General features: G+C 47.3%; 1 protein-coding gene across 1 annotated transcript; it reads left to right on the top strand.

Moving 5' to 3' along the window:
* The first annotated feature begins 722 nt into the window (after positions 1 to 722).
* Positions 723 to 9730, top strand: TMEM11 (transmembrane protein 11). Its single transcript, XM_063344511.1, has 2 exons — positions 723 to 873; positions 8818 to 9730. Exons 1-2 carry the CDS (start codon positions 809 to 811, stop codon positions 9332 to 9334), a joined length of 582 nt encoding a protein of 193 aa, XP_063200581.1. The 5' UTR covers positions 723 to 808; the 3' UTR covers positions 9335 to 9730.
* The last annotated feature ends 86 nt before the right edge of the window (positions 9731 to 9816 follow it).

Genomic DNA, 9816 nt, shown 5'->3' with positions numbered 1-9816 from the left:
AAACATCCAGTATCATCTGCCACTGGATCAACAGGCGCTGGGAAACCCCTAACAGTGGCAGACCTGCGTTTTCTAGTGAAGCGTTTGGCTATAAACAGTTACTCCTCCTCAGAGAGGCAGCAGTGGCAGGGCCTCCCCACTCCCTGCTCCTTTTTCAGAACTGATTAAAAGGGTTAAATTTACCCCAACAAAGCCCAGCCTCTCACGCCCGGGGAGGTGCTGGTCGGAGGAGGCCCTCCATCCCTCCTCCGCCTGCGAGCAGGAATTACGGGTTTCTTTTCGAGCAGGAAAACAAGGGACGATCAAGCTCTGGAGGATTTGTGTACCTCGGCAAAAGCTGGGCCCGCTCCCGTCCACAGCCACCCCCAGGCCCGGCCCAGGCCGCCGCGGAGGCCGCATCCCCGGCCGCACCCCCCTCATGGCGGGACCGCGGGGCAGGCCGGGACTCGCCGCCGGGCTCCTCCCATGGCCGGCCCCGCTCTCCGCGGGGCTCGCCGGGAGCAGGGGCCGAGCCCGGGGCGGCGGGGCTGCTCTGCCCGCCGCAACCCAGCGCTGGTGACGGGGGACCCCATTCCCGCTGCCGCCCTGCTCCCCGCCGCCCCCACACCCGCCGGGGGGACTACGCCTCCCAGGGGGCCCCGCGGCCGGGCGGCGGCGCGGGGCACTGTGGGACTTGTAGTCCGGACTTAGACTCGCTCCCCGCCCGCTGAGCGGTTTCAGCTGCCTCCGCGAACTACATTTCCCGTCGGGCGTCGCGGCGGGCCCGGGGTGTCTTGGCGGAGACATTTGCGAGCCGAGTGTCTCCAAGATGGCGGCGTGGGGAAGGAGGCGCGCTGGCCCCGGCAGCACCAACAGCGGTGGCGGCCGGGAGAGGTGAGCCGCGGCCGGGGTGGAGGGCGCGGGGCCGCTGGGGGGCATCGGGCGGGCAGGTAGCGGGAGGAGGTGGGCTGCAGCCGCCCGGGGCTCCTCGCGACCCCGGGGCAAGGGCGGGGGCCCCGCTGAGGGGAGCGTGGCCAGGCGGGGCGGGTGGGGGACGCGGCCCCGCTGAGGTGGGGCTGAGGCGGTGGGGCTGGCCGGGGCCGGCGGTCTGCCGCTGCGGCGATGGGCCGGCGGAGGGGAAGGCCGGGGCCGGGGAAGGTCAGCGCGGCCCGCGGGGTGGCGGTTGGCGGCGGCCGCAGCCCTTCCCGCCGCGGGGATGCGGGGCCGGGGTGGAGGAGGGCCAGCCCTGGGGAGGCTCCTTCCACAGCTATTTTTAAAGGCGGTGAGGGCAGCGACGAGTCCTCCAGGGTGACCTCCTTCTGCCGGCGGCCGCCTGGGGGGTCAGCGCCCAGCCGCCGCGCTCCCCCGCTCCGCGGGGCCGAGGCGGGCGGCGGTGGCCGCCGGGGCGGTGGCGGAGGGCTCTGTAACGCTCCCTCTTTGCCTCTGTCAGGACGGAGGAGCAGCTAAGACGTGCTGGAACTACCCACGGAGTAGCTGTAGAAGTCTGGGGATCGTAACTTTAAAACGGGAAAAAGAGACAGAGGAAAATCTTGTTGAGCTACTTTAAAATCCGTATGCACAGTTCTTTACCTGCTTAAAATGTCTAGTTAAATCCTGTATTTCCTCACGTTGGTGTTTTCCCCGTTTTGCCCCAGGGCTGACTGATGTAACCAGCAGCTGCTGAAAGCTGCTGTGTTTTTAACGTGAGGAGTTTTCTTTTGTCCTGCCGCCTTACCTAGAGACTGAGATCTCTCCTAATTTTTTGCTTCATTTTGATCCCTAGCTCTAATTCCACTGTATTCTTTTTGATGGTGTTGAATCTACATAGCCAAGGAGAGCCGCAAGTAGCCCTTATAATTCTGGTGCTAATGTGAATTGCAGGAATGCTGTCTGTGTTCAGGGAATTTAAAAGTAATTGAACTGGAAGAGCCAATGGAATTACTGCATCAGTGTAGTTTATGTAAACAACTAAGAACACCACAGAGCTCCGTGGCATAGTGGTAAAGCTGTCTGCACCCCATGCTGGCACCTGCCCCGGCACTAAGTACATGAGGTGTGGAGTTTTCATGTGGAGTTTTCATGTAGTAAACCTGTCCTCCCAGCAGAACTGAAGGGAAAAAATATGCAAAACAGCACTTAATAACTTCAACGAAAATTATTCTACCAGGATGAAAATTGATGGAGATTTAAAAGTGAGTCGTTACCTTGTAAATGAATCTGTGAACTATGTAATAATCTAATTGTAGTTTGAGGTGACTTTTTAAGCTATGATTACTCTTGATCTTATGATCAAACATACTTATCCGTAAACATGAGTTACTTCATGAATCTGCTGCATACGTTATTTTTCCCTTGGCAATGTGAAGTATAGAGCCAAGTATAAGAAAGCACAGCAGATACACCATTGACCAGTTCCACAATCCTTATCAAGAGATGGTGGTTCTTTTAGGTATCCTCCTGTACAAACGTGATGAAAGATCATACTTCTGATAGGTATCGGATGATGCCAGCTGGGTACTACTTCTGCCTTGCAGTTGCAGAGCTGGAGATACGCACGACTGGGCCTCTGCTTCTCTCCATCAGTGGCTCATCCTAAATCACACCTACCGATCTTGTTTGACTGCTGTCAATGCCAGTTGTGTAAAAAGCAGCGCTGACAGACCTGATGTCATCAAATGATGACCTATGTTTTTTCTACAGTGAATACAGTTGTTTTACGCTGGGCAGGATTCTCGTCCAAAGACACGTTTCTTTCAACTGAATATGCTAATCCAGCTTTCCTCATAAATGAGCTGCTTCAAGGAGTTTTTATAGTTGTTGGCCAGCTAGTGTAAAAGGCATCTGTGTGTTGGGAGGTGGTGTGAGGAGATTCAGTAGTGAATAAAATACTGTCTGCTCTTAGACTAGACCAGCTTTCATTAAAAAAAAAAAACAAACGTCCAGCAACTTTATCTGTGGAGACTGTATCCCTTCATAAACAACTTTATTGAACAAGGAAGTCTGTAATTGGTCAAAAAGTGCTTTCCTCAACAGGACTAAATGTAAGGACATTAATTTCAAAGGATGTTGGCTGCGAACTCCAGCTGGCGCTCTGGTCACGAAATAATACGGTTAAACAAAATAACCCAAAACACTGAAGAGAACCAACTAAATATTTGTTTTTCTTCATTCTGGATAGAGTCTTTAATGGAGACTGTCTAAAGGGAATTGTTAATCTGTAGACCAAAACAACTTTTTTGTACAGAACAGACACTGAATTGTACTTAGTGTTTTTGTATAAAATTCAGCACGATGACCGCCAGAACACAAGACAGAATGCCGTTTGTTCCCCCGGGAGATGTTCTAACAAACTCCAGAAAGAACAGTTTTAATGTCATCACCGCTGCTTGTATTGGCTTCTCTGTGCCCTTAAAGAGGTCTCTCCTTTCGCTACCTGCACTGCTCAGATTTCTGGTACTCTGTTTGCTTACAGCAATGATTGACCTATTTCCATTAGCCTGGCTAATCATTAGTTGACTTAAAATTGACACCTCTTCTTGCTCTGGTGGTGGGAGTTTTTTATTATGGTCTGGTGCTGTTTTCCTTAATGTTGTCTTCACTTGTGGAGGCTGTTTGAAGATCTTACCAATGTTCTCCTGTTCTCTTTCCTATTTAAGGTGTATCTTTTGAGCGAAGTCTTGCTTTATTGCTACGATTTTCCTGTTCTTCCTCCCCTTTAATGCATGCATTGACAACCTGCTCAGAGTGGCCTTTAAGAAGCCATAGGCCTGACAGCCGTGGCTAATGGCCTGAGACTGGTAGATCGTGCGGATGTTCCACGGAGAAACAATTCTTCAGGTGCTTAAGCTCGGATGTGTTAGTACTTTCTGTATGCCATATCCTGGAGCTCTCTTGAGTAGGAAAATATACTTGAATATGACTTTGAGGTGGAGTATTTCCACTGAGAATTAAAGCCAGGCCACAACTCATTCCTTAATCTTGAAATTAAATTAAATTTCAAGAAGGATTTATGTGGGGGGAGGGAAGTTTAGCTTTTGAATTTGTCATGCCTTGACTTTATTGACTTACCCAGCCTTGGCTGAGATGCTAATACTGACCCCAGACACTGTGCTTTGGCTATCAGTAATGTCCTGTTTCTGCAGTTCACTTGCACAGCCAGCATGAAGTCTCTCTGTTGCATTGCTGGACTAGATTTTGTGCATGTGTGCCGCTTGTGACAGGCGTTATCACACTGCTGCAAGCGTCTCATTTTTTTTAACTACTAATCAGACTGGTCTTAATTTACAGTTCATCTGAATGTATGTTTGGTGCTCTGAGCAATACTGTTGTCCAGTAACATTCTTCTTTTTTTAAAAAAAAAAAAAAAAGACTAACTAACTTGACCTACATGTTGTGGGAGGGGTTTAAAAAGAACTTTTTTTTTTTGCCCAGAACTGTACCTGCGCTTTGTGCAGATTTAGAGTGTTTCTAATCATGATTCTGAACACTTTGCAGAACTGAGATAGTTGGACGGTGGTGACGTGGTGACGGCTTGAAACTGTCACCAAAAGTCTCAGGCAAATTGAGAAACACCATTAGGCTGAGGGCAACGAACCCGTGAGGCTCAGTCATTCTCCCCTGGAAGCGGACAGTGGCAGAGGGATGCTGGAGTTTCCTCCAGGATGTTGTCATCTGCCCTGTTTTCAGCACTCTGTTCACTTGTTTCTCTTTCTGCCAGTTGTCACTTGGCAAAACTTAAGGTCTTTTCACGTTGAGTGGCATTGTGCTTCCTCCCTAGAAAGGTATTTATGTCTTCGTCCATAAAGACTATCCACTTGAAACTTACATTTATAACAGACAGGCTGCTGTTTTCAAGAGGCAGCTGGGAGGCTTCTTCCAAGTCAGAGGCAGAGAAATGGAGCTGCTTTGAGGGCTGTAACTGGGGAACTGCTGGAGTTGCTATTGTTCAGCCAGCTGCAGCACCCCTCTCCTGGTGCCCTCTGATATTCCCATGTTAGGAAGATAATCCAAATGTAATTTGAAGCTTGCCCTATAGCTAAGACAGACCTGCCCCTCCTGCTGGTGGTAGCCCTCTTAACAACTGATCCCTTATTTATAACTTTGGCAATACCAAAATTTTACATCAGTGCTTTTAAATGATTTTCATCTTGCTATGCCGAGTAGTTGAGAGTACTGTCACATTCCCCTGTCTATGCATTCATTTGGCACCAGGAATAAGATACTTAAAATTTCTCAAGTATAGAATGCGTGAAATAAACTCTTTGGATATAAGGGCCGGAACTATTCTTACAGAACAGCTGTACAACAGCTTTTAATTTAGCCCTGGTTTTGGGGTGGGGACACAGAAAATCATTTGATTGAATAATATTAACAACTGCTTTTAGGTTCTGGTCTGTCTAGTAAATAACATGCTGGGCTTCTGCACATGTGGCAGCATTTTATGACCTCTGGAACTAAATCCTTTCTGACACTGGTTATTTATTATTCTTTTAAGTAGAACGGAATTTATATAAAATCATCCCACTTCATAACCAGCAGATGCCAGCTTGGAGTTGTTTGCATAGCTCTGCATTTCTTTTTGTCGTTGCTGAGGGGTGGGGGACAAGCTCCAAAAGGCAAACTCCATAGCCTCCAGTGTTTGAGCAAATCCAGTTGCTTTGGCTGGATTTGTGATGTGCAACTGCTGCGTTCAATTGAAAGGCTGTGTCAGGAGAGATTGCCTCTGTGGATTGAGGTCCTCAGTCCATCTCTGCATGCCAACAAGGTCTAAAACCTTCTCAGGCACACGTATCTCATCTATGTCTCTTCCTATATTGGCCGAAAACAAACCAGTTTTCAGCTTTCCACCTCCAGAGGCAGCCAGTTCTTGTGTGGAAATAATACGTGATAAACCCTGCTTCCTCTGTTACAGAAATGGAGGCTTTCTGCTTGCGTTGCTGACTCTTCATGTGTCCTATTGTTTGAGCAGCTAATTTTTCATTCTTTGTCCTTTGTTTTTGGATTAGCCATTTTGCCGTTTGCGGCTTCAGCACTGTGATAGAGATTTATTCCCATATTAGAGGACTAATTTAGAGAAACAGCATAGTTAGGGGCAGGCCCTATCAGGGATGAAGCCTTTGTGCGGTTTAATTCCCAGTGATTTTTCAACAGCACATATTTTAAGTTTTGCTTGTTTTGGCTTAGAAGGATCGTGCTTTTCTTGACTTTATTGTTATAAAGCCCCAGAGCCTGGCAAGCCAAAAGATTCCGGAAGAGATGGACAGTACTGCCTCTGGCCAAAGTCTGTGGGATTCCTGCTCTCTTTGACAGGTGGCTGTTGCTTGTGATATGGCTCTGTTTGTGTACATTGTGGTGAAAGGGAAGAATGGGGGTGTTCAGAGGGAAGAGCAGGCAAGACCTGAGCGAGGAGAAACGAGGCTGATAGGTTAGTGCCACCTGTCCTGATGCTGAGCCTGGAGAAGTCCCATGTAATGTAGTTACTTCACTTAATTCCTAGAGATGGAAGCCCAGTTCCCCATGGCTCTTCTACAGGCAGAGAAATGGGCTTACTTCACCCTTGTTTTCCCGGTGCTGGCGTGGAGACAAGGCTATTGTGCTGCTTCTAAGCCTCTGCAGAGATCTTAGTTGAATTTGGATTCTGCTTCTCTGTTTTGCAGACCCACGCTGCATGTTCCTAGGCGTTACAAAATGCTGAAAATGCTCCTTGGTAGGAAATACTAATTTTATCTGGAGGGTTGTATTAGCACCGGGTCAGCTTCCAGCTTGAAAATGCAGTAGCTTTTCCCTGAAGTCATTATGTGTTAGTAAGTGGTTTCATGTAGTCTATTGGTGGTGTTTTACAGAGTTACCTTAAGCCTCAGCGTGTCGTCTGTAATGAAACTGGAATTTTTGATTTGGAACGGTTGTCATCAAGAAAACAATCCTTGGCAGAAGCCGTTACCGGCTGTGTCCTTAATGTATCAGAGTAACACCTGGTTAACTGATTCTTTGTTAGAAACTCCCTAATGTTAACTGATACATTTAGTTATTTAGAGATGTAGTACTCTACACAATTTTTATATAGGTGCCATCCTTCAGAATTTTTCTTTAAATACTAGCCAGTTCACTACAGAATGTCAGAGCCCACCCCATCCTGTGCTGCAAGGGTTAATCGTAATTTTCCAAACAATGTCTGACAAGATGCTGGCCTCAAAGAAGGCCCTGGCATACACAGCATCCAGGTGGAATTTTATTTTTCTTTCTCCCCGTGAACAGGCCAAAGGGGAAATGCACTGCAGAGCACTCAATAACTAGCTTGTACGTTGAGTTTTTCTTGTAGTTTATATAAATTCCAGCCAGACTTTTAATGAAACTGCTTATTACTCTGCTTTGAGAGAGGCTGGTGCATCTTGGGTCCTGCTGTTTGATATGTTTGCCACTGTTCACAAAAGCAGCTACTTCTGGCAACAGCTTGTAATTTAACAATATTCTTGATTACAGATGGCCACTGCACGATACCCTTTGCAGCGTGAATGGAGCTGCACGTTAAGGGTAATGTCTGGTAACACAGCAGCTTGCGAAATGTGTATTTTTCTCGCTTATTTTCCAGTGCATGCACATAAGTACCATTGTACTAATGGAGCAAAAAGTGCTAGTTTCATTCTCCATCTCAGCAGTGTCTTGCCTCCCAATATCGGAAGGGTGTAAATGCTGTTGGGATGAGGTTGTTTTGTCTGCTGCGATTAGGTCAAATATATGTGTGATTTATTCTCCTTCTGCTAAAGGAATCCGCTATTTTTATCTTTGAGAGGCCACGTGCTCAGTTTTGCTCTAGTTAAGCACAAGTTATGTCAGAAGCAGTTATTTCTTCTGCTTAGAAGGGAGGATTTTGTCTTGTTCTAATGGATGTGTTTTTACCCTTTCTCAGTGCAGGTAAAGAGTCATAATCTTATTTCTTACTAGTCTGTGACATTAATATAGCTGCAGCCGAGGTGATGTTTGTGAAGAGAGTGGAGGGAAGGTGGAAATGGATGTGATTTTTAGGTAGCTAAAAGCTGTTATTCAAATGGGGGATGTACAAGTCTTGTGAATCCCCTGTCAGCAGGGAGCCTGCTCCGCGGTAAAGCGAGCAGCTCTTTCTTCACTGTTAAAGCCTGCCTGGGTTAAAAAAAAATGTTCCTTTCTTGCTTTGCTGCCCCCTATTTCAGTAGAGGGAGTGAACTGTTCTGTAACAAACTGAGTGCTCTGCTACCTTTTTCACCTTCACTTCCAGCGATGTTTCTTGGCCATCCTTTTTGGATTTACTGTCGAAAACCGAATAGCAAGCTGCATCGGTGGCAAGGAGGTAGCTATTGCAGGGAGAAAGCAAACACCCTCATTGGAAGGTGCTTCCTCTCTTAAATCCTTCCAGTACAACTTGCTGTCTTAATGGATGAATTGCTAGTCTTGCTTTCTGTGAAAGTCTGTACGGTTCATTCATCGATCCGGTCTGGTTGCTAAGGCGTGACGTTTCCAGTATCTCTGGAGAAACCGGTTAGCTATCATATCAGTGTGAGGAACCATTTCAGGATTGCTAACAAGATCCTATTTTCTCCAAATGTTCTAGTTCCTCCAAGTTAGCAAAAGGTAAGGAAAAATAACTTGCCTCATTTTGAGATGACTTCACGTACAGCAGGCATAGTTTGTTCATATGAAACAAATCTTGAGTTGAAAAAGCTGCTGCTTGTTGAGCAGAGGCAGTGACTGACCTTGAGGGGCTGCCGTCAGCTCGGGCATTTTTCTCTCTGGTTCTCACAGCTGGGTGGGTGAAAAGTCTGTCTTCAAGCTCTGTAGTTTTAATTCTCTGTTTCCTGTTAACAGGGTCACCTTGTCCTCCACAGACTGCTACATCGTGCACGAGATCTACAACGGAGAGAACGCTCAGGACCAGTTTGAGTATGAGCTGGAGCAGGCCCTGGAAGCGCAGTACAAATACATAGTGATAGAGCCCACTCGCATCGGGGATGAGACGGCCCGTTGGATCACTGTCGGGAACTGCCTGCACAAGACGGCTGTGTTAGCGGGCACCACCTGTCTCTTCACCCCTCTGGCACTTCCAGTAGATTATTCTCACTACATCTCCCTGCCTGCTGGTGTGCTGAGCGTGGCTTGCTGCACCCTTTATGGTATCTCTTGGCAATTTGATCCCTGTTGCAAGTACCAAGTAGAGTACGATGCCTATAAACTTTCCCGCCTGCCCCTGCATACGCTCACCTCCTCCACTCCGGTGGTGCTGGTGAGGAAGGACGACCTGCACAGAAAGAGACTGCATAACACGATAGCACTCGCTGCCCTGGTGTACTGTGTAAAGAAGATCTATGAACTCTATGCCGTATGACTTCAGCAGGGAAGAGAGAAACCCACAAAGACAAGCGTATTAAGACTCCCACAGTAACATTTTGTTTTTCCTCTTTGAGAAGCAGTGGAGACTGGGAAGGATTTGGTTTAATAGAGCTGTTATTTTTAAAATAACACATCACTGGTGCACCAAGGTTTTTCAGTTCTTCGTTACACTTAAGAGATGTGGATGTGTGGTGACTTGAGAGCTGTATGTTAGGCCATGGGAGTCCAATCGAGCAGTGGAATGTCGATGAAAGGGAGCTATAGAAAGAGGGGGTGTGAGAGCTTCTTTTTTTTTTTTTTTTTGGAAACATTTAAGTATATTGTTTAATTGTATTACACAGAACCAGCCAGAATTATCATTGACCATTAAAGGATGAGAATTTCAAATGCTTTTGCTCTCTTGTTACTGTTATCGTAGTTCCCTTTTATAGTGTGCTTCCAGGGAAAGGAGGCTTTGCTGTGAGAACTCCAGTGATG

Source organism: Chroicocephalus ridibundus, chromosome 8 (genome assembly GCF_963924245.1).
Source record: "Chroicocephalus ridibundus chromosome 8, bChrRid1.1, whole genome shotgun sequence".
Lineage (NCBI taxonomy): Eukaryota > Metazoa > Chordata > Aves > Charadriiformes > Laridae > Chroicocephalus > Chroicocephalus ridibundus.
The sequence above is the reverse complement of the archived record's forward strand: the minus strand, read 5'-3'. Positions and strand labels throughout refer to the sequence as shown.